At 38.7% G+C, this 23,308-nt stretch overlaps 1 protein-coding gene across 3 annotated transcripts in view; it reads right to left on the bottom strand.

Annotated features, from left to right (window-relative positions):
- Positions 1-23,308, bottom strand: part of cnpy1 (canopy FGF signaling regulator 1) — a 33,508-nt gene that overhangs the window by 3,708 nt on the left and 6,492 nt on the right. For all 3 annotated transcript variants that reach the window (XM_066688162.1, XM_066688170.1, XM_066688153.1), the window contains exons 3-4: positions 5,728-5,843; positions 167-379 (exon numbers count right to left, since the gene is read on the bottom strand). In XM_066688162.1, the coding sequence (XP_066544259.1) occupies positions 167-379; positions 5,728-5,843 (329 nt within the window). The remainder of the gene's footprint in view (positions 1-166; positions 380-5,727; positions 5,844-23,308) is intronic.

The raw sequence follows: 23,308 nt of genomic DNA, 5'->3' as shown, positions 1-23,308 counted from the left end.
ACACACAAATACATACATTTAAATACATATACACACACACACACACACACACACACATAAAGCAAATTACAAGAAATACAAAAATAAAAGGAGCAGCAATTAAATATACAATGGTTTTAAATCTAAAAAGCAATAAGGTTTTACCCAAATGTATAAAAATACTTACTGCAAATACCAGAGACTTTGAGGACTCGGGACCATCACCAAACTGAAAATTCTCAAAGTCTGCAAAAGCACTTTTGTCATCGTCCCGTGGAGCAAACCTTTTGTAACTCTTTTCTTTGGTGTTTGGGTCCACATAGTGCGCATAATCATTCATTTTGTTGCAGACTTCTTCCAGCAGCTCAGTTAAGTGAGTCTCTGATCTAGCAAGTGGAACCTAATGAATAATAATAAAAAAAAAAAAGTAATCAAATACATAACCATTAAATTCTGTTGCATACAAAGTATGTAACTTTATGAGCCTACAAGAAAAGTTCATGTCTGCATAAGCACTCTGTTCAGATTGCTTTTCCCAGGAATACAAATTATAAATAAAATGTATTCAGACGCATTTAAAGCCCTGTCAAATTGTATCCTGTAGTACCCACATTTAAAAAATAATAAATAAAATAAATCTAGCCTAATATTCTCCCAGCTTCTACTGGCAGAAAACAGCAAGACTGGGCCACATCACTGACCCATCTTATTTATTTTTTCCTCTACCCCCCCCCAAAAAAAAAAAAAACACAAAAAACATCCCCCCTATACCATCATTGTGAACTCTCTACACCAACTGCATTAAAGGTCAAAGTGTGCCCCTTCCCCTTGGTAACAGGGCAAAAAATGCTCTGCAGTCTAGACAGGTCAAGGTGCAAAATACCCAAGCTACTGGGGCTTCTTCCGGAAGGGGTTGGCAACATCAGCCCAAGTACGGGGTAAACAACAGAGAGGCATCCACTGGCCTTTGATGGAGGCTCATCTCTTCCACCCTCCACTGATCAAAGTAGGAAGTTTTCGTGTCAAGCACGGTCAAAGGGGCTGAATTGCAGATGAACTCTCATTTCTGCAATGTAGATATATCCAGACTGCATTGTCCTCTTTCAGACACAGTGTGCACCCTTCCGGTCTCAGCGATTACATTATGGAAGCGTATTCGCATGTGGGCTTCATTGACACAAAGAGTTTTTTTTTTTTTTTGGGCCCCCCCCTTTCTTCCTCTCTCTGTGCTCTGCTGCCATCTGGTCACCAATCAGATAAAATTAAAAAAAGAAAGAATCCCAGACAACAAATAGAGCCGAAAACACAAAAATTCCATTTCCGTAATGAAATCGCTCCTTTTAAACTAAACAAAAAACTGATCGCCCCCATGGTAGCACCCTCCTTCTCCTCCTCCGAGCTCAAGCGGAGAGATGGAAATTTGATTATCAGGTGCTAAAGGCTAATTTCTTTAATACAGAAACAAAGGGCTTCCCCATTTGAGTGCTGAGGAAGATTTATGCAAAAAGTTTATTTCATGTATTAATGCATGGCTGAAGTTGGAGCCAAACAAATGCAAATAGCAGTCGGAATATAATCCATTTGCCACTGTGTTTAACATTTACAGAGTTTTTAAATGCAAGCAATTAAAAATAAAAATTGTTTTAAATACAAATACACTTATTTCCAGCTCAACATTAAAAACAATCTTTTCTCTCGATCTTCCGTTTCAAGGCTTTAATAGTGCCTCCTCAGCCGAGTTATCATGCAATCCATGGAAGAAAAATGGTTGGGAATTAAATTCCTTTCCTTAACAGTCTGAGGGGTTTGAATAGGAGCTGTCAATAAAGAATTTCCAGAGAAATACAAAAAAAGAGAGAAGTGGGGGGGCTCGGCCATCCTGCACAGAAAAGACTTTTCAGGGACTCCATCCTCCACTGAACTCCTATTGACACAGACGGCTATCAGTGATAGAAAGAGCTGCGTTTATACGAGCATACATTGCAACACTACTGGGATTGTCAAGTTTCAAAGACTAACAAACACACAAAACACAATCATGTACAATGTCACAATTGTCCAAAATACTTCATCCCTGCCACCACTAATCTGCAGTGGAAAGATTGGTTGTTTGTTGGTTTGTTTTGACAAATAATTTTTGATAAACATGATTAAACTTTGTTTCCATTCTAGGTGTACAATATAGATACATTTAAACTGGGAAAGAAGGACTTATTTTTAAGACTTTAAAGTAACTGTTTTCAAAAAGATGCCAAGATTGATCAGTTGACAGAATTTGTAACAAACACGTACTGGCATTTTGTGACGCATTAAAAAACTTCCAGACAAAAAATAAACATATATTCAACACACTTTCATTATACATCTACAAAGCATTAATATTTATAATTTTAATCATACATGCCAATATAGAAGGAATATTGAGCACATGTTAACAATGAGCATATTTAGGGATGCCTTGCTAAAGCACAAATACTTTGCTTTAGGGCAAGTCATGTGGAATATATGCATACAGAGTCTCACTATGGGGTTTAGGGAACTATAATTAGCATTTATTTTAAATGAACCACTCTGAGGAACAGTGTATAAGATTTCTTCATATAATATGCAAATCAAAGCTCAAGTTTTATTTTATTGGCCAAAATAACTGGAACAGAAATAACAGTGAATTCCAAAGAGAGGGGAAATAACATTTAAAGAGATTTAAGTCAGCGTGTGAAATGAACAAGAACTGACATAACACCTGGTGCACAGAGCAAAATTTGTTTATACACGCTGCACAGAGCATTGTGTAAAATATGCAACTTAATTGCATTTGTTGAAGAGGCTTATAAATAAATAGGCTTGAACAAGATTGTGCAATGATACCTTTGTAGAGCAGGATAGCGATCACACGACCCCAGAAATAAATACATTGCATTAATATACTACATAAATAAAACTCTTTCCTTTCCCCCGACGAAAGGTTAAAAACAGTAAAACACACTATAATATATATATATATATATAAAATTGCTATAACGCACAGTAACAAGTGCAGAAGATTCAGACGCATTGCTAAAGCAGAAGAAATGTTTCGTATTGGCAAACGGCTTTGTCAGGCCTTGGTTATATAAACGGCAATGTAGCCCAAGCAAATCAAAACATATTGCCTGTGGTTTCCAAAGTGTCAGTCATTGCCTCCAGCCTTCATTTAATGAAAACCCCTGAAGTCTTTTTAAACAAAGTGTGAGCAACAAAATCCTGTGGAGAATTCCAGAAACAACACAGAGAGGTGAGGAAAAAACAACAAACTTGATTGTGTTACTCGGTTGTAATTTGGTCGGTTCCATTCCGGTGTCTTTAAAAAACTATTACAAAGCTTGAAAGAAAAACAAAAAAAACATAAGCATCAGTAAATACATTTCCCTGTGTTATATAGTGGAGTTTTCAAATGTGAAACTGTTAAACCAATCTCACAATAACTATTAATAATTGTATTAGCTAGATTACATATTAGAGACAAATAACACCTGGATAAAGAGATGCAGGGCCTCCATTTTAAAATTAAAATAACTATGAATACGGAGCCAATCATTCATCTAAATCAAATGGTTCACCGTCTTTGTAAATCCACTTTAGTAGTTTAAGAGCATTGAAGAGAGTCCAGTTAAAATTTGAGCAGATAAACAGCAAATGCAGATAAGGAACCAAAAACTCAAAATGCAAACCAATCTAGCATGGCTTTAGATGCAACGGTCACACAATGAACAGCCTTTGGGGATGCAACAAGAGGAGGAAAAAACAACAACAAAAAAACATGAATTGAATGAATACCATGTTATCAGCTATCAATTAGAATCAAAAGGGGATTAACCCCCCAATCTTAGACGAGGCCAGTGCTCTGCCGCATTCATGCTGTAGCAGGGGTCACGCCTCTGACTCCGGCTCTGACCTGCGGAGAACAGCGAGCCGATTGATGAACCGCAAACACAACCGCTAGTTCATTCGGTCAGTCACACAGCTTTTGATGTGGGTGCGTGTGTGTGTGTGTGTGTGTGTGTGTGTGTGTAGGGTGGGGGAGTGTTGGATTGTTTTGTTTGTTTTACTGAAAGTAAAAACAAACATATACATTTATATATAATTTTAAATAAACCCATGCTGCCAGTTGTCTTGCGTCACAGGAGAGGATGAGACGGATATATGTGACGCAGTGCTGGGCATGTAGCAGTGCATTAGAAGCATTAGGCACCTCATGAAACGGCACCGAGGCAAGAGGTAATTATCATTAATCACCATCTTAATGCAATGACAAACGCAGGGCTTCATCTTGCATCTGTCCACAGTTCGCTTAAGCGTTCATAACAATTTAACAGGTAAACTTTCAAAAACATTTTTAAAACCTAATGTATAAATCCTTGTAAAGAAATTGCATAGATCACTTTTTCCTGCGTTTTGTTTTGGGTATATAGCAATTTAGCCTTTGCATTGCCCTAATTTAAATTATTTTATGGAAGCATAAACATTTAATCACTGTAAAAACCTAAAAAAATTACCATTTCTATTCAACCGTTCCTGTTAAACCTTGAGCATAGGATAATGATGTTTACATAGTACTACAGACATTTAAACAAAATCTGACAGAGGAACTTGTGAACTTAAATACAACAATGGAAGCTTTGATCTGAAAACTCATAATAGTGCCTTGGTGATTAAAAAAAAAAAAAAAGTTGAAATATATATATATCCAACAACTTCTAGTGTTTTTAAATCAAAAGTATTAAATAGTTTATTTGATTGAATTGTATGGATTCTCCATTAAGTAGAGAGTACCCAAAGCTGTAATTTCCCCACACTATCATGAGCAACGACAATCTCTCTAGGGTCAGTCATATGAAAAGGAAAATCTGTAAACTGAAATAAAGTTTATAATTGTTTCAATTATAGAAAATACACAATGACAAGGAAACATGTAAGTTGGATTGTAGGGCTACAAGCAGGTGAAAAGCTAAAATGAATAAACCAGTAATATTCCTTAAACCAGACAAGACTGATAAATACACCAGTGACTGATGAAGTGTAATTAAAAAATTAAAAAATAAGAGAGTTGCTGAGAAATTATTAGGGGAATCAGGAAGATAATACAGCATTGCTTCCTGTCAGGAGCATAACATGTTTTTACGGCAGTGAAACATCTAAACTGTGAATACAGGACTCGCTGGAATACGTTCACCCAATTGTCTTAAAATGCAAGATTTTATAAAACTGACTTTTACACCCTTGGTGAATTTCCACCCCCGTTACATATGTATAAATGTGCCACTATCACACCAATATGAAGGGTAAACAACCCACATTCAAAATCCATTGGAAATAACTGACTACACTCTAAAGTTAACATTAAATTCCAAAACAACTTTCCAAAAATGGAAACTGCAGGTATTTTCAAAATTAACTATTTACAAGCCATGCCTTAGCAGAAATGTCATACTTTAATAAGAATAAGCACCAAAGAAATAAGCCAGAGAGAAAGATCTTAGAATTTAAGCAATTGATACAAAATTAGCAATTCATTAAAACAACCAACTCTCAAAGTCTTGTAAAACACTTAAAGTTATTGGTGGAATTTTCTATGAAGCTACTTTGAGCAAAGCTAAAGTGCAGAGAAAACCCACTGCACTACACAGCCAGGCCTGCAGAATTACACTGGTACCTTTCAAACCCACTGCATTACACAGCCAGACATGACATGCAGAATTACAGCAGTACCTTTTGGTCCTTCATACTTCCATCAGGATTAAGTCTGAAACTGCCTATGTTGATGGTCTTCTTTGGGTCCACTTGCTTAATTGAATAGCTCAGCTCGTCTACGATTGCCCTGCAAGCTAAAGAAAAGGACAAAAAAATAAAAAACCATCAGGGGAAAAATAAAACCAACAAAACAAGGTTACACATAAAACAAGGCAATACAGCAACAGTCAAACAGCAGGACCAAGGCAGGCCTGGGGTCTGCATAAGAAAGTATTTGAGATGATTGGGGGAAGAAAAAAGTAAATAAAGTAAATGAAAATCAGTGAAAGGATGCAACTGAAAGTATCAAGTTTTACATCATATTATATTCCACTGTGCACACAGAACACATTACAATAGATGTTTTGCATTTATAAAACTTAGCTTTATTTAATTAATGAAATTTAAATTTAATTTTGCAAGGTCGTTTGATAATTTTTGGACAGAATGAAATGAATTTTGGAACAAAAGCGAATGATTTCCTGGCAGGAATCTTAGATAAAACTAAACCAGTTTGTTGAGGTGAATTTAGATTTACTGTTCGAATATATCGAGTACCACTTTCATAAATTAAAAATAAAAATTAAAAATACAATAGAACAATATTTGAAATGAATGCAAACTATATGAGGGAATTGAAAGCTCAAGGCTGGAAAAGCTGCAGACTGCAAATAAAAAGCAGAGAGATGTCAGTAAAGCAGTGATGGTTTGAAAACTACAGCCTGTTGGAGGATGCCACCTCCTGCAGCCTCCCATCACCTGGACAATGAGGACAGGGTTTGCAGTTACCTTCCCTTCTGGTGGACTGCATTCAAATTTACTGTCAGAAAGAGCAATGCATTCATTCTTCAAAAACAAGCTTAAGGAAAATGAGCAGACCTCTTCAAAAGAAAGCAAAGGAGATTGAAAACTGTAAAACCTAAAACGAAACGACTCACAGCCAAAACAAGAGGTCTTGCCATTTAAGATTGAAAGGGTTACAAGAATGTATTAAAGATGGCGGCATCTGCCACGTTTAACTGTGCAAACAAAACAAAACACATCCAGAAAAACTAATAATCAGTTCAGGGATCGGAGGTCATGACAGAATCTGCCGATTCTTTAAGGTACACCTGACTTACACGTCGCTGCTTGACTGCAGTTCAGCATGTTTCTCAGGTTACAATATGACAGTAATACAGCACATCAAGTCAGAATTATATGTATACATTCAGAAAAATTCTGCTATGGCTTCAAAAATGATTAAGTAGTGCTACTATTTCACATCCTTTTTTAATGGGTAACTTGAAAGCACAAGATGGCTCTGCCATCAGCGCACAGCTCTCTCACAAAGGGCAGCTGAGGTGAACTCGCCTGAGCACAACAGAGGGGGGGAGACTCACTCACTCGGCAGCAGAACCAGAATCTTACAGGACGTCACGTCAGACCTCGGTCACACTTGACACTTTGGCAGCCGTAGCCTGGTGGGCTGCTTGTGTTTGGGAGAGCAGTGAAAGAATCCGCTGAAGCTCTTTCAGATTAAAAGGGCGATTCTCAGAGCTCTCGCCGTGGAGCGCACAAGAACTGCAGTCACGGCTTCTACAGGGGGCGGGGGTCCAGTGTGGCGCATCGAGGGGAAAAGCTACGGTTTTATTCCACATGCACACACATACGGCAGTGCTGCCATGATTGCAAAACGCCTGTAATATATTTTTCAGCAGGATATTTTTTTATATGGGCACAATATTAATACAGTGTGGAGATGCAAGACCCTTTGTCACTTCGTCTGCTTCTTGCTTCACAAGATCTCGGTGCCACAGAAATGCACAATAAGATTCACTACAAATAAGATAAAAAATAAAAAAGCAACTGTTTCCAACTATTTATATAGTGCAAACATTCAAACATTTTTTTTCTGCCACTAGCCATATTTGAATCCTCCAGGAACTGGTTGACATCTTTTAGAATTGTCTTTAAATTTCTAGATGTTTAGATTGCCCCTCAACTCATTCCATGCAAAATATGTGATGTTCCACTGGCTATAAAATATCAGGTCTTTGCAATTGAGCAAACCTCAGTATTGATCAGAAAAAGCTTCTACAACTAATAACTTTGAAATGCCAATCTGTGACAAACCTAAAAAAGTATGCAAGAGCTGAACAAGGCATCTTCAGGAACAAAGACCTGAGGCATGTGCAACGTGCTGAGAGTGCAAGACAGAAGGCAATACTGCCTGGCACGAGTCGTATTAAAGAAAGTGAACATTCACAATTGCAACTCACAAACCATAGCTGCATTATCGATTCATTCATTCAGATCACATGATCAATGACACCTATGCGGAAAGTCCTCTCTACTGACTGTCAGAAGCTTAAAATTTCATAGAAATTGGTTCGAATTCAGAATCTGGAAACTAAGCTCTGGTTGGAGAAAACCAAATCAGCCAGCATCCGCAAAGACACATCGCTAACTGAAAGGTACAATTGCAGATAAAGAGCAATTCCAGACAGGTTTTATTGACCTTGTATTTAAGTAAAGGCAACAGAGGGCCTAGTCTTAGTAGGCCTATATTTTAAAGCTGACACTTAACTTGCCGAGAACAGGAATAAGAAGCATCTAAATGCCATTCTGTGCACGTACGTTAACACAAGACAAAAACAAGTTCCCTATACGAGTTCTGCTAGGATGCGTTATTCACAGTAGCTCTACAATGGTAAGAAATTAGATAAAAAATGCAAAGCTTCGACAATGCTTCAAAGGCAATACCAAATGTTAATTTTCCGGTCTTATTCATTCTATTTACCCAGTTATAAATTAAATACAAAGGAGCCTCTTTTTGAGATTTAGGTGGGGTCGCCACCTAAAACCAACACCAAGGTGCCGGCTGGTTTTTCTGCACACTTATCTGTTATTGTCCAGAATTCGATTGTGAGATTTAAGGGTTGCGCAATCACCACAGCGCTTGTCACAAGCAGACTGCAAACCGTGGCTCTCGTAGACTGCGGCTGTGTCGCTTTCCTTATAACAATTTTGTGATATTTTAATTCATCGGGCCATACAACGACCAGGGAATGAGATGGAAGAACTGGAGAGAAAAAAAAAAAAAAGGTACACAAATTGATCACGAATAACGTTATATAGTCGGGACTCGCGCCCACAAAACACAGCGGCTGTTCTTCTCTTCGCATGACTGCAGCAGCTAGTGTTTGAAGGCGGTACGGTTGCGAGAGAGTGGCGCAGTGAGGGGAGGTCTGTATGCTAAAGCATTTCCAAGCGGTGCTGTGCACTCATTTTGCCTGCACTCGAGAGGAGCAACGGGCCCGCTGGTGCGTTCTCTACATCTCTCCTCAACTGATACACGACTCAGCCTTCAGCGAATTTAAACTTAATTAATCTGTACTGCATCATGGACAGCAATGGTAAAGACTACTCGATCTGGCAGAAGCATAGGAGGTTCTCGAATAATGGAAGACCAAATATATATATTTTTTTAAATCAGCTCCATTTTACTGCAACATTTTAAATCATAATAGAGAGGTAAAACTTGGAAAGGAAACTTGAGAGCAAGCCCTTTATTTTGGTTTATCCATTACAGATAAACAAACATTAAAACTAAAGGTTTCCCAGTGATTGGTAAGGTTATAAGAATGTACCTAGAAAAATCAGCTGCCCATTTTGATTTACACAAATCGATAAGGAAAACTATACAATTAAACCAGTGCTTAAATCCTTCAAAACTGAACAAAAATACTTCATTCAATCCACCCCACCCCCCCGAACCCGAAGAGGAGCCGCACAGAAACGGTTTCCATGGTGTTGCGAGAATCCATGCAGCAGCTGGCTGAATAATGCCACACAGCGTCAGGTTCATGAGGGGAAGGGAGAGTCAGGTGACGAGATCGAAAGGAAGCCCCCCTGGACACTGTGGTCCCCAGCAGGAAGCAGTCAACCCAGAGAAGAGTGGAGCAGGGAGGAGGGTTCTGGAGCCACAACCAGAACGGAGAGTTGAGGAGGGAGCAGAGGGTTCTAATCCAAGTTCTCTGAATAATAACCCCAAACCCCCGCCGGCACCAAAACACTCCAGTCTAACAGGAAATGGATAATTAAATCTACGGCAGGACAGTTTGCACAAATTAATTATACAGCAAAACACATTCAAAACGGTCATCCCACAAAAGAATTTTCAAAACAAGCATAGGCTAACTAATTTTTGTTCAACTTATTTTTACTACAATTGGACCATTCTGAAATCTGTAGATCTACACAACCCACCACCCTTCCCCGGTCTAAGCACAATAAAACCAATGCAATGGTTCACACGAAAATGGAGGGCGACTCCCCTCCTTAACAAGAGGGCATCACCACCACGACTGGTGCCTTTTTCTTGCCTTGCAAGATCTTTTCATCAAAAGTGTTGGGTGTTGGAAGTATCGAAAACACAAGCAGGGGTGTTTGGATGTCAAAGGTCAAACCAAGGAACTTTTCAGAGACTACACAACTGAAATGCCAGTGTACCAAGGAATGTCCTCTGTACACCAATACTGTATAACGGGAAAGAGCTGCACCTCAAACAAGAAAAATGGTCTGGTCAAAACGTGGGTTACTAGCAAGAGACAAATTTTAAAAGATTCACCCTCAAGACGAGATGGTAAATGAGAAAATAATTATAATATATACACAGTACCGTGAAAAAGTATTTCCCCTACTTCTGATTTTCTTCATGTCGTTCTAGGGTTCATTGTGACTTTCTGGATGATTTTACGCCTTGCCCTTGGAGAGATTTTGGCAGGATGACACAGGGTCTGACAATTTTTAAATTCTGGTTGCCCGGCAGAGCAGGTGCCTTGAAATTGTACTTTTCTCCCAAAAAAATACCTGCATGACTATTTGTGTGAAGGTTAAACATGGTTACATGCAATACAAAAAGATTTCTAGAAACATCTTTGATCTTCTTCTCTAACCTTTGGCAAAGCCAAATACAAACGTTTGCCATGCGTGTCGATATCTCCGTTCACCCGCTCATATCAGCATGCACCTCATGCTTGATCGGCCACGAATGGACCGGAAGATCATTCAGAAACTTGTTTAGGACCGCCAAGTGCCAAATATGGTAATTGGACATTAATACTTTGTAGGACGGATGTCCATTTCTGATGTAAATCAATCAGCCAGGATGACATATGAGTAGGTTTTATTGATGTTTAATATTTAATGGAAAATACAGGTCAATATAGCTGGTATTTAAGGTAAAATTATCAATTGCCCCCATCGGGCAGGTATTCTAGTGAAGAAGCCTGCCGACAAAATTTGGGACCTGCCCAGTGTGGCGGTCCCTTATATCGGACCCTGCGACCACTGCAGGGACAATTCACCGTCCCAAACTTCCTCCATTTGGACAATATGGCTCTGACTGAGCGGTGGAGCCCCAGAGCCTTAGAAATGGATCTGTAACCCTTTCCAGACAGATAGGCATCAGAAACTTCTTTCCGGAGGTCTTCAGGAATTTATTTTGATCGTGGCTTGATGTGTTGCCCGTAGAGCCTGACCGATACAGGTTTTCTGGGTCCGATACCAATACCGATAATTGGGAAGGTAAATTTCTGCCAATATTTACTTTCTTTTTGTTAGCTTGCAAAACAGATGTTTTCTAGCATGGATAGCTCAAATCTCTCCCTGTCAGATGGAAATTGTCAAATATGTACTGAAGGCAGGATTATTACATTTTACATAATAAACTTAACATTAATTTTCATCATAAATAACAACCACAAATCAAACATTGTACAAAAGAATTAATTATAATAATGTAGAATAAAGGAAAAATAAAAAAATATGCATGTTCTATACATTAGAACAAAGACCAAGGTATATGAGCAATTCCACACACAAATAGAAAAATATGCATGTTCTATACACAGGGATTGATCTTATTTTTTTTTAGTTTCAGCTAGTCTGCAGTACTTTCAGCTAGTCCATATTGCATTGTAAATAAATGGTGAAATTATTGAAGAAAAAAAAAATGTTCCTGGTAATTGCTTAATGTGCCTAATGTTATCTGCATGTTCTTTGTTGTAGGTGCCTGGAAGTTACACTGTATGCACTGCCTGTAGATTTGTAGTGACACTCAAGTCCTGCATGTAGCTCCCAAGCCCTGCTGTACCTTCTTACCCACACTTAACCCACCAATGTGCATGTAATAGCTAAAACAGTTAAATGCAATTTTTTCTCAGTGCCTTTTAGTTTTTATTAAGCTTATATTTTTTCTTTTTGTGGACACTGGTGGTGGAATTTGAAATGTTGCATTAACTTTCACATTTTTGTTCAAAGACAGTTACATGCACTTGCCAGTCCCAAGTCTTGGAAGGAATCAAATTGATCTCATTTGAAAATTAAATGAAAATTAAAAAATTGCTAAAGGTTACAACTTCTGTTGAAATCAGTTTGGTTCTTAAGAGGGAGGGAGCTTTGACAGGCAAGATTGAGTCTGGTCAAAACTGAGTCTGGTCAATTTTAAAGCTTTGTAAGCAAGTATGTTTTTACTTTAATACTATCAATAAATCAAGTCTTTTTTTTAAACAAGATACATACATTTAACATTACTGCACAGAATCCTTTAATGACTTGGTCAAGAAATCAAGAAGCTGTGTCATCTAAAAGTAACAAGTCAACAAAAATGCTAGACCTTCAACTTAAACCTGTTCAAGTAACTAGCATTTACATCAGACAAAAAGATTAACATCTATCAAGACAACACAATCTGATTTATCAGTAAAAGAAGTTGTAGTTTCAAAATATTCAAGTATAACAAAATGTAAATAAAATCATGCTAAGATCTTTCACTCCACATATGCTCCAAGGTGATTAGTCTTGGCATCAAACTGGATGTTTATTACAACTATAAAAGTACAACAAAAATAAATAACTTTTGCAATCTCTTTGGCTTTACATACTGACCAGTCTTAGCATCAGACTAGAGGTCTTCACGGGTCCAAAAACGTGTGCCCGAACCCGAAGAGACCCGGAAGTGTGCTATCTGGACCCGACCCGGACCCGTCTATTATTTGAAATCTGGACCCGGACCCGGCCGGGACACACAGACCCGATTGAACCCGATCAGCACAGATACCACAGCTAATCGCTATAAACAAGTTAATTTACAAGTTGAGAAAATAAAATGTTCGGTCTTACCTAATGTAACGTTAGGGCAATTCCACGATAAAGTGACCCTGGCCATGAAAAAAAAAAAATGCCTATATCAAAAATATTTATTTCTCAGTTTTTACTAACAGGTGTATATTTGTGCATTCTGTATTATTTTGGTTCACTTTATGCCTTTTCTTTACATTACAGCCATTTAAAGTTACTGTTGAAAAATAAAAAAGCAACATTTACAGAAGTCTAATTTTCATTCATTTTTAGATTTAGAATACATGTTTTATTTATACATTTGTAAATATGCCCAATTGGAACTCAATCGGTATTGAATACCAAGTTAGTAATATTACATTTGACAGAAAAAAGGAAACTATTTTACAGCCATTCAAAATAATGGTGTTTATAAATAAAACCAATGTCACATCCATAACGTTTTCTTGGTAAAGTTTGGATAAAAGTTGTATGCTACACTACATTCTTTTCAAACTTTCCATGCAAAGCTAACTTTTTTAAACATATGTTATGGGATAAAAACTTTTACCAATTATTAATAACAATATCACAAATTAGCGTTATGGATGTGACCGTTATGGACGTGACAATAATGTCCCTATTGATTTAATGATGTTATTGCAAATAATACGTCTTACGATGCAAAAGCAAAATACGAATTGCATCACTTATGGTAGCACATTGTCATGCCATAATTCATATCACAGCACCAGACTACTGGCAGTCATTTTAATAGGGCAAGTTTTTATATATTTAAATCTGCTTAATTTAAAATTGTTCCTTTGTCTGCCTTTAACTTTAATAACTTAATGAAAAATGAGTGGCAAGGAGTTAAAAAATGTATGTACACGCAAGGCATAATTTATCATTTGAAATGCTGTAGAATAAATCACCCAAATTAAATGCATACCTTTAATCTGAAACTGTGTCCGGAACCTAAACACATTTCACGAGAATTGCGAATCATACTTTACAACATGGAATGTTATCGCTTCTTGTTTATGAGTAGGAGAAAATAGATACTTACAAAAACAACAAAAGGCGATAACATTATGTTTTGTAAAGCGTAATTCACAAGTCCCATGTAATTTGATTATATCCCGGCCTATACCAGGATCTTAACTTCTTTAAAAGCTCTTAACATGATTTCACTATAAACTTTGCATCGTAACAATTCACTTTTTTTTTTCTTTCAATTTGAAAACAACAATATGTATGCTACCACTTTAATGTTTCTATCCAATTGTTTTAGGCTCCGTTTTCAAGTACTTGTACAGCACGTCTACTTGGTTTTGGTCAACAACTTACTTCCTTGTTGATGGGAGAAAGAAGGCGTGTTTGTAATCTGATTGGTCGCCTTTAAAAAAAAAAAAAAAATCCTGCTGTTTTTTTAATCTCTCACTGACACTGGTAATTAATCACAGAATGTCAGAAAACACTGCATTCTTTCAAGAAAGATTACTACATTCAATATCGAAGATAATCTTATTACAGGTAATTTTGTGGGTCTGGTCAAAGAACGTGACTGAGAATTTTGAGGTGCAGTTTCTTCAAAAATTATGATGTTTGTGTCTTGCCAGCAAAGGAAGACAAAGGCTGGATTGGGGCTGAGCAGGTTGTCAGGAAACTTATTTCAGTTGTCGATAACCGAAACAGATTTCACTTCAGTGAAGCAGTCCTGGCTGAATAAGTTTTAAATGTTTTGGAAGCTATAAAGCTAAACAAGAAATAGCAGTGTTGGGTAAAATGCACCCGTTTTGAAAGTTTTTATTGATTAATTTACACCAATACTACTTGCTGATTCTTTAAGCCTCAATTAAATTGTATGCGTGTGTGTGTGTGTGTATATACACCGATCAGCCATAACATTATGACAGCCTGCCTAATATTGTGAAGGTCCCCCTTTTGCCACCAAAACAGCCCTGACCCGTCGAGGCATGGACTCCACTAGACCTCTGAAGGTGTGCTGTGGTATCTGGCACCAAGACATCAGCAGCAGATCCTTTAAGTCCTGTAAGTTGCGAGGTGGGGCCTCCATGGATCGGACTTGTTTGTCCAGCACATCCCACAGATGCTCGATTGGATTGAGATCTGGAGAATTTGGAGGCCAAATCAACACCTTGAACTCGTGATTTATCAGACCAGGCCACCTTCTTCCATTGCTCCGTGGTCCAGTTCTGATGCTCACGTGCCCATTGTAGGTGCTTTCGGCAGTGGACGGGTCAGCATGGGCACCCTGACTGGTCTGCGGCTATGCAGCCCCATACGCAACAAACTGCGATGCACTGTGTGTTCTGACACCTTTCGATCAGAACCAGGATTAACTTTTTCAGCAATTTGAGCTACAGTAGCTCGTCTGTTGGATCGGACCACACAGGTCAGCCTTCGCTCCCCACGTGCATCAGTGAGCCTTGGCTGCCCATGACCCTGTCCCCAGTTCACCGCTTTTCCTTCCTTGGACCACTTTTGATAGGTACTGACCACTGCAGACTGGGAACACCCCACAAGAGCTGCAGTTTTGGAGATGCTCTGACCCAGTCGTCTAGCCATCACAATTTGGTCCTTGTCAAAGTCACCCGGATCCTTATGCTTGCCCATTTTTCCTGCTTCTAACACATCAACTTTGAGGACAAAATGTTCACTTGCTGCTTAATATATCCCACCCACTGACAGGTGCCATGATAACAAGATTATCAGTGTTATTCATTTCACCTGTCAGTGGGCATAATGTTATGGCTGATCGGTGTGTGTATATATACATATATATATATATATAAATCCCTCATTGTACATGTGTTTTGTTTATTATTTTGCATTATTTTGATCAAATTGTTCTTACTATTCACATCTCATTTTAAATATTTAAAAACATGAATACAAATTTAAATACTATAATAAATGGGCTTTAACCAGAATTTTGTACTGATTTCAGTTTATCTTGGCTTCCAATGACAAATGACAATTTAAAGTGTTTTTAAAGAAGGATTTAAATACATTTCCTAAATGGAGTTCAGAAAGCGCCACATCCCCCAATGAAAATATAAAAATCCATGTTCTTGATTGTTTTCCTCTTTGCTCCCTTTCCCGTAGCCCTTGACTGTGACACTACATCTTGACAGCACTTAGCTTTCACCATCCAGGATGTAGGACCTCACTTACTGTACTTGTGTAAATTGTAAATTGGAATTTGTAAAATGTATTATTTTGAATTGCTATGTTTTAGCTAAAGTTGAATTTGTAATGATTGATGCCTTGTACTTCTCTGTATTTTTTCACTTTGTTTGCACTTATGTTGTAAGTCGCCCTGGATAAGGGGGCATCTGCCAAGAAATAAAAATAATAATAATAATAATTTCTTAATATGATTTTTGGGAGCTGCGAAGTTGTCCTTACAAAATGGCATTAAATGTTCTGATGGTAAGTTCTACAAATCACAGACTTTTGAGAACATGTTAAGTGACCTAGCAATCCTTGTCCATTTCTGTCACATCCATAACGCTTGTTTTTTTGGGTGATAAAAAACTAATGGTGAAACTTTGAACGTTGACATTTTAACATGACACAGTTCAAAAAACACATTATCTAAATAGTGCATCATATTTAGTTATTCGTTTAAATGGGCCCTTGAATAAGGCAACAAATTTGCATTTTTGTGTGCAAATGTCACATCCATAATGCTGGAATTGCCCGTTAGTAGCTCCTCTCCTGTACCTGACTGTGACACACACAGTCCATCCTCCTTGCCAGGACAGTTGGTAAAATAACATTCATGTTGTTCCTCTTGCTGATTGAGAACGCCTGTATAATCTGCTTATCATTTCAGTTCAAACGTACACTTGCTGTCACGGTGGCGGAGGACAAACACGACTTTGCAGCTTTGCAGTTTTTTTGTATCTGGCATAATACGATAACTTATATATAATATAATATAATAACGACTGCTCGTTCACCACGGCACCGACCTTAGCATTACTAACGTGCCGTCATTGTGCTCTGAGACGCGTCTGTCATAGATTTAGATACAAAGTGAACGAACTCCAACTACGATATCTCAAAAATCGCACCGACGCCAATAGTGCACACACCGATATATGTCATATGTCAATCACTGATATGGCGGAATAAGTCCCGCCTTCTAAATTAAAAGAGCCAATCGTCAATTGGTAAAGTTGTTGCGTCACTCGGGTATTACACACAATGTTAAACAGACCCGGGACCCTAAGTACAAGAATGGGAGCCGACCCGGACCCGGCTAACCGTTTAAAATAGGTCCCGGATCCTCGGGTTTGGGTGGACCCGTGAAGACCTCTACATCAGACTACATTGGTATCTTTCAACAAATTTAATTATAAGTTGTGTACAAATCATGACCAAAACGTGTTATGCTAAGATCGACATGGTTTCTTAAATTCTTAACATGTATCCAATACTACTATTACTAGTCACTTTACTACTTACACGTAGTTTAGGTTAGTAGTTGTACATTACATTTCAAAAGCACAAGCAGCTCTGCGCATCACAGGGGGGTGACATGCAGGTTTAACTGTGAAGTGATGATGCGCGGCCACGTTTGGCATCAGTTATGTGGTCAAGAAAAAATTTCCAGAGAAGGACGTAAAAATCAGGAGAAACGAAAAAGCAAATATAACCAAATAAACAGTATTAATCTTATATATCCTTAAATGACCGCATTATAGAAGTGCAAGATTTAAATGTAAAGTAAGTTACCGATGGACGTTTCATTGTTAGCAATGTTGTATTTTATGTTTTTAATAATTTGCAAAACTTTTTTTTCCCCCTATGATCATTATGATTTCTATCTTGTGGGTCTGTTGTGCACCGTTGGATACTTTACATTGTGTTGTGGCTACGGGCTCAAATTAGCGCCATAAGTATCGCATTAAAAAAATATATACATTGTAAACAAAACAAAAAAAACTTGAGAAAAATTTGATGTTGAGATCAAAACTTAAAAAAATGGAATGCAAAATGTATAGAATTGTAAACAAAAAAAATGTATTGAAAGCAAAAAACAAAAACTTGAAAGCAAAATTTTTTAAATCAAGAGCAAAACTCGCCAGCAGACCGTTTTTGCTTGCGATGCTGCAATTTTTGTTTCGCCGCCAGTTTCTTGCTTTCGATTTATTTATTTTTCGTTACAAGTTTTGGCGCTGTTTTGCTGTGAGGGCAGGATTTTCAGGGAGGCGTGGATCCTGGGTCTCCATTGGTCCAGCAGGTTTGAGTGACGGTTCTTCTAACCCAATCAGTGAGCAGGTGGGCTGCTACAATACTTTCTAAAATAAGCAACAGCAGCTCAGATCAGTGCCAGGATTTAAATAAATCATACAGTATAGCTTATGATATCATATATATTGAATTATTTTACTGTTAAATTTGTTATTTGGTATATAATTGTAAATACCTGGTGGGACGTGGATCCCTAGATGCCTGCTGCCTGTGCCCCATCGCCCCGGATATTTCCGCTTCTGGTACTAGAGCTGATGTGCGAGGGAGTGAGTGAGGTTGAAACACACCAGTGAACTCTGCCATAGATGGCACCAACACTGAAAATACATTCACTTTGTAGGGTGGGACAGAAAGATACAGTAAAGCCCATCTTGCAGGACAGGTATTCGATACTGGTTCATTTTCCACAACAATGGGCTTTTCTTTCATTGAATTAGTTTCACCAAAATATGTCGTCATCTCCAGTGGTGTAGTGGAATAAAAAGGAGCGGGTGATGCACGCACTGTTTTTATATGAATTAAGTTAATAATCGGGTTTTATTACTTATTCTCATCATATTATTTCATACAAATACACCACACAAGGAAAAGTACATGTATTAATAATTGTAAATATTTAGAATTGAGAAGCATGTGGTTGAAAGAGCGGCGCCGCTCTGCCCGGCTCCACTACACCCCTGTGTCAGAGGGGGAGCTCCGCCTTAACGATTTTAAAGTGCTGGTCGGAACGGCGCTCTGGTCTGTGCGCTTCGACAGCATTACAGCCCTATCTATAACAATCACATCATCCCTTCTGTCTGTAAAATAACATCTGCACTGTACTGAGTCAATGAGTGGGCTGACTCAGGCTCATCATGTGCATGATGCAATGGTAGACAAAAACATTTTGCTACAAATTCGAATTCATTTGGTTTAGTATTCGACGGAGTTCGGATTTTCTAAATGTGCGTCGGGTTCTCTCAGGTTCACAAGTCCTGCTCAGCACTTAATACTGCCGATCCTGATACTGCAGGATATAGCGCAGGCAGCACAGCACAGCTGCATTTGTTTAAAAAAAATGCATTTAAAATGCCCTCGAAAGTGTTACTTATTTAATATGTATGTTAAATGTATTGCAATACGAATCACTGCCAAAACGCGATGCAGGATTTGAAATAGTTTTATAAATATAGTTTCAGTTTTATCCAACATTGTCTGAGAGATGTCTTTTTCACCAATTTTCTTTAGATGTTTTACTGTGATCTGATCATTTGGAGACAGTCTTTGTTTGCTAATATCCAGTCAACATCTTCAGTAAACATTTACTGTTTTTCTGTATTTTAATTCCTATTGTGAATTTTGAAAAGCGATTTAATTAACTTTTCAGTAAAAATGCACCTCAATGCCATAGTATACGGTAATCTTCGGTCATAGAAATAAACAATCAAAACCATGGATACTCACATGGTAAATTTGAAAAAATATTTAACCAATAGTTTGAGAAAATATAATCGGTACATTATCGGTGGAATATGTGCCAATACAGATATTCATATATAATGCCCGTATCTGCCGATAATATTGGTGCTGGGATATGTCAGGCGCTAGTTGCCTGCGCTGACCACTTCACTCTGGTCAGGGCCAGAGTGAGTCAGATTAATGTTGTGCAGGGCTTCCAAATGCAGGCCTGATTGTTACCCAAAGTACTCAAACAGCTGACCATTATTATCCCATTTATTGGGTTGAGTTAACTAGGTACAATTACTTTTTGACCAGATCATGTTTGATTATCTTGCACAACAAACAAATGAAAGAAGCACCAGGTGGTTACAAGTGAATAGAATGTTTTATTTTTTTCCCCCTGTATCATTAGACAAGTGTTTTATTCTGTGGGAGCAAGAGAATTGTGTAGAAGAAGGCAAATTCTGAGACAAATTCCATGACTGTGGAATCACAGGTTTCTGGAGGAACTAACTAGTCCTGGACAACTCCTCCTCCGCTTATTTCGCGCAAATCTGGGAAATTAAATATACATATACATCCATACATACAAATATACACACATTCACTTTCAAAGCACATAGCGGGCAGTGTCGCATTAACCACATCACAATCTACAGAAAACAAAGCAGTTTCCTATGGTGTACCTAGGGTTGCCAACTTTCTATCATCCAAATGCGGGATAGAAGGCAGCGTGTGGGATGTATGTTGATTTATGTCTGTACAACACCATACTGTTAATGACATGCTACAGAAACCGTATGTGCAGATCTATATTGCCTTGCTATAGTTGACTACAACCGCCATTGACGCATTTCGCATGGCTCTTGCAATTCAAAAGTAAATCTCTGCTTTGGTGAATTTCTCCCACATATCCATTCTTATGTTACTAAACATAATAATTAAATACATATGGCATTTCAGTTTAAAAACTAATGAGTTATAAATACTTTCATCTCCAACCACCGAACCCACAATTTATGCAGTAGGCTATACTGAATATAATACAGCCCACAATCTGGGCTTTGTCATACAATTACAGTGAGGGAAAAAAGTATTTGATCCCCTGCTGATTTTGTATGTTTGCCCACTGACAAAGAAATGATAAGTCTATAATTTTAATGGTAGGTGTATTTTAACAGTGAGAGACAGAATAACAACAACAAAATCCAGAAAAACGCATTTCAAAAAAGTTATAAATTGATTTGCATGTTAATGAGGGAAATAAGTATTTGACCCCTTCGACTTAGTACTTGGTGGCAAAACCCTTGTTGGCAATCACAGAGGTCAGACGTTTCTTGTAGTTGGCCACCAGGTTTGCACACATCTCAGGAGGGATTTTGTCCCACTCCTCTTTGCAGATCCTCTCCAAGTCATTAAGGTTTCGAGGCTGACGTTTGGCAACTCGAACCTTCAGCTCCCTCCACAGATTTTCTATGGGATTAAGGTCTGGAGACTGGCTAGGCCACTGCAGGACCTTAATGTGCTTCTTTTTGAGCCACTCCATTGTTGCCTTGGCTGTGTGTTGTGGGTCATTGTCATGCTGGAATCCCCATCCACGACCCATTTTCAATGCCCTGGCTGAGGGAAGGAGGTTCTCACCCAAGATTTGACGGTACATGGCCCCGTCCATCGTCCCTTTGATGCGGTGCAGTTGTCCTGTCCCCTTAGCAGAAAAACACCCCCAAAGCATAATGTTTCCACCTCCATGTTTGACGGTGGGGATGATGTTCTTGGGGTCATTCCTCCTCCTCCAAACACGGCGAGTTGAGTTGATGCCAAAAAGCTCGATTCTGGTCTTATCTGACCACAACACTTTCACCCAGTTCTCCTCTGAATCATTCAGATGTTCATTGGCAAACTTCAGACGGGCCTGTACATGTGCTTTCTTGAGCAGGGGGACCTTGCGGGCGCTGCAGGATTTCAGTCCTTCACGGCGTAGTGTGTTACCAATTGTTTTCTTGGTGACTATGGTCCCAGCTGCCTTGAGATCATTAACAAGATCCTCCCATGTAGTTCTGGGCTGATTCCTCACCGTTCTCATGATCATTGGAACTCCACAAGGTGAGATCTTGCATGGAGCCCCAGACCGAAAGAGACTGAGTTATTTTGCGTTTCTTCCATTTGCGAATAATCGCACCAACTGTTGTCACCTTCTCACCAAGCTGCTTGGCGATGGTCTTGTAGCCCATTCCAGCCTTGTGTAGGTCTACAATCTTGTCCCTGACATCCTTGGACAGCTCTTTGGTCTTGGCCATGGTGGAGAGTTTGGAATCTGATTGATTGATTGCTTCTGTGGACAGGTGTCTTTTATACAGGTAACGAGCTGAGATTAGGAGCACTCCCTTTAAGAGAGTGCTCCTAATCTCAGCTCGTTACCTGTATAAAAGACACCTGGGAGCCAGAAATCTTGCTGATTGAAAGGGGATCAAATACTTATTTCCCTCATTAACATGCAAATCAATGTATAACTTTATTGATTTGCGTTTTTCTGGATTTTTTTGTTGTTATTCTGTCTCTCACTGTTAAAATACACCTACCATTAAAATTATAGACTGATCATTTCTTTGTCAGTGGGCAAACGTACAAAATCAGCAGGGGATCAAATACTTTTTTCCCCCTCACTGTAGTAATTGTGAAAGATTTATAAATATCATGCTGATTGATGAAACACACAATTATCTAAACATCATTCATTATTATAAATTTACTGTATTAGATTTGCACCTGTTATAGCTCTCATCTGCCTGCCCTGATCAAAATTTTCTAACTTTCTTTTGGATTTCCATCTTGATCCCATTGCAAACCCAGATCTCTGGATCAATGCTTTGATCAGTCAGCTGTTTGATCATGATGCAAATTCTTTTGTATCAGATGTTAGGCTGCGACAGGTTGACTCGTGCACAAAATTTATTTTTCCTTACATAATTTCATAGACATAATGCATACTCAGGTGTTTATTCACTCCAAGGAAGGCAAAGTGGTCCGATCCAACAGACGAGCTGTTGCTCAAATTGCTTAAAAAGTTAATCCTGGTTCTGATAGAAAGGTGTCAGAACACAAAGTGCATCGCAGTTTGTTGCGTATGGCCAATGCTGACCCGTCCACTGCCGAAAGCGACTACAATGGGCACGTGAGCATCAGAACTGGACCACGGAGCAATGGAAGAAGGTGGCCTGGTCTGATGAATCACGAGTTCAAGGTGTTGATTTGGCCTCCAAATTCCCCAGATCTCAATCCAATCGAGCATCTGTGGGATGTGCTGGACAAACAAGTCCGATCCATGGAGGCCCCACCTCGCAACTTACAGGACTTAAAGGATCTGCTGCTAACGTCTTGGTGCCAGATACCACAGCACACCTTCAGAGGTCTAGTGGAGTCCATGCCTCAATGGGTCAGGGCTGTTTTGGCTGCAAAAGGGGGACCTACACAATATTAGGCAGGTGGTCATAATGTTATGGCTGATTAGTGTAAGTGGGCATTTCGTGGGTGTAAGGAATAATGCAATTGCTGAAGCTGGGTAAATTCCACAGTTTAAAGTCATCTCCCCAAATGTTCTTTACTTCACAGAATTCACAGAAGGTAAATGCAGATGGCAAAGGTGGGGTCCCTGGTATCAATAGGAACAAAAGGTTGACGAGGACACAGTTTGCTTACCAGTCTTGTATCAATAGTATATCAAAAGCTA

This window comes from Amia ocellicauda, chromosome 2 (assembly GCF_036373705.1).
Source record: "Amia ocellicauda isolate fAmiCal2 chromosome 2, fAmiCal2.hap1, whole genome shotgun sequence".
Classification (NCBI taxonomy): Eukaryota; Metazoa; Chordata; class Actinopteri; order Amiiformes; family Amiidae; genus Amia; species Amia ocellicauda.
The sequence above is the reverse complement of the archived record's forward strand: the minus strand, read 5'-3'. Positions and strand labels throughout refer to the sequence as shown.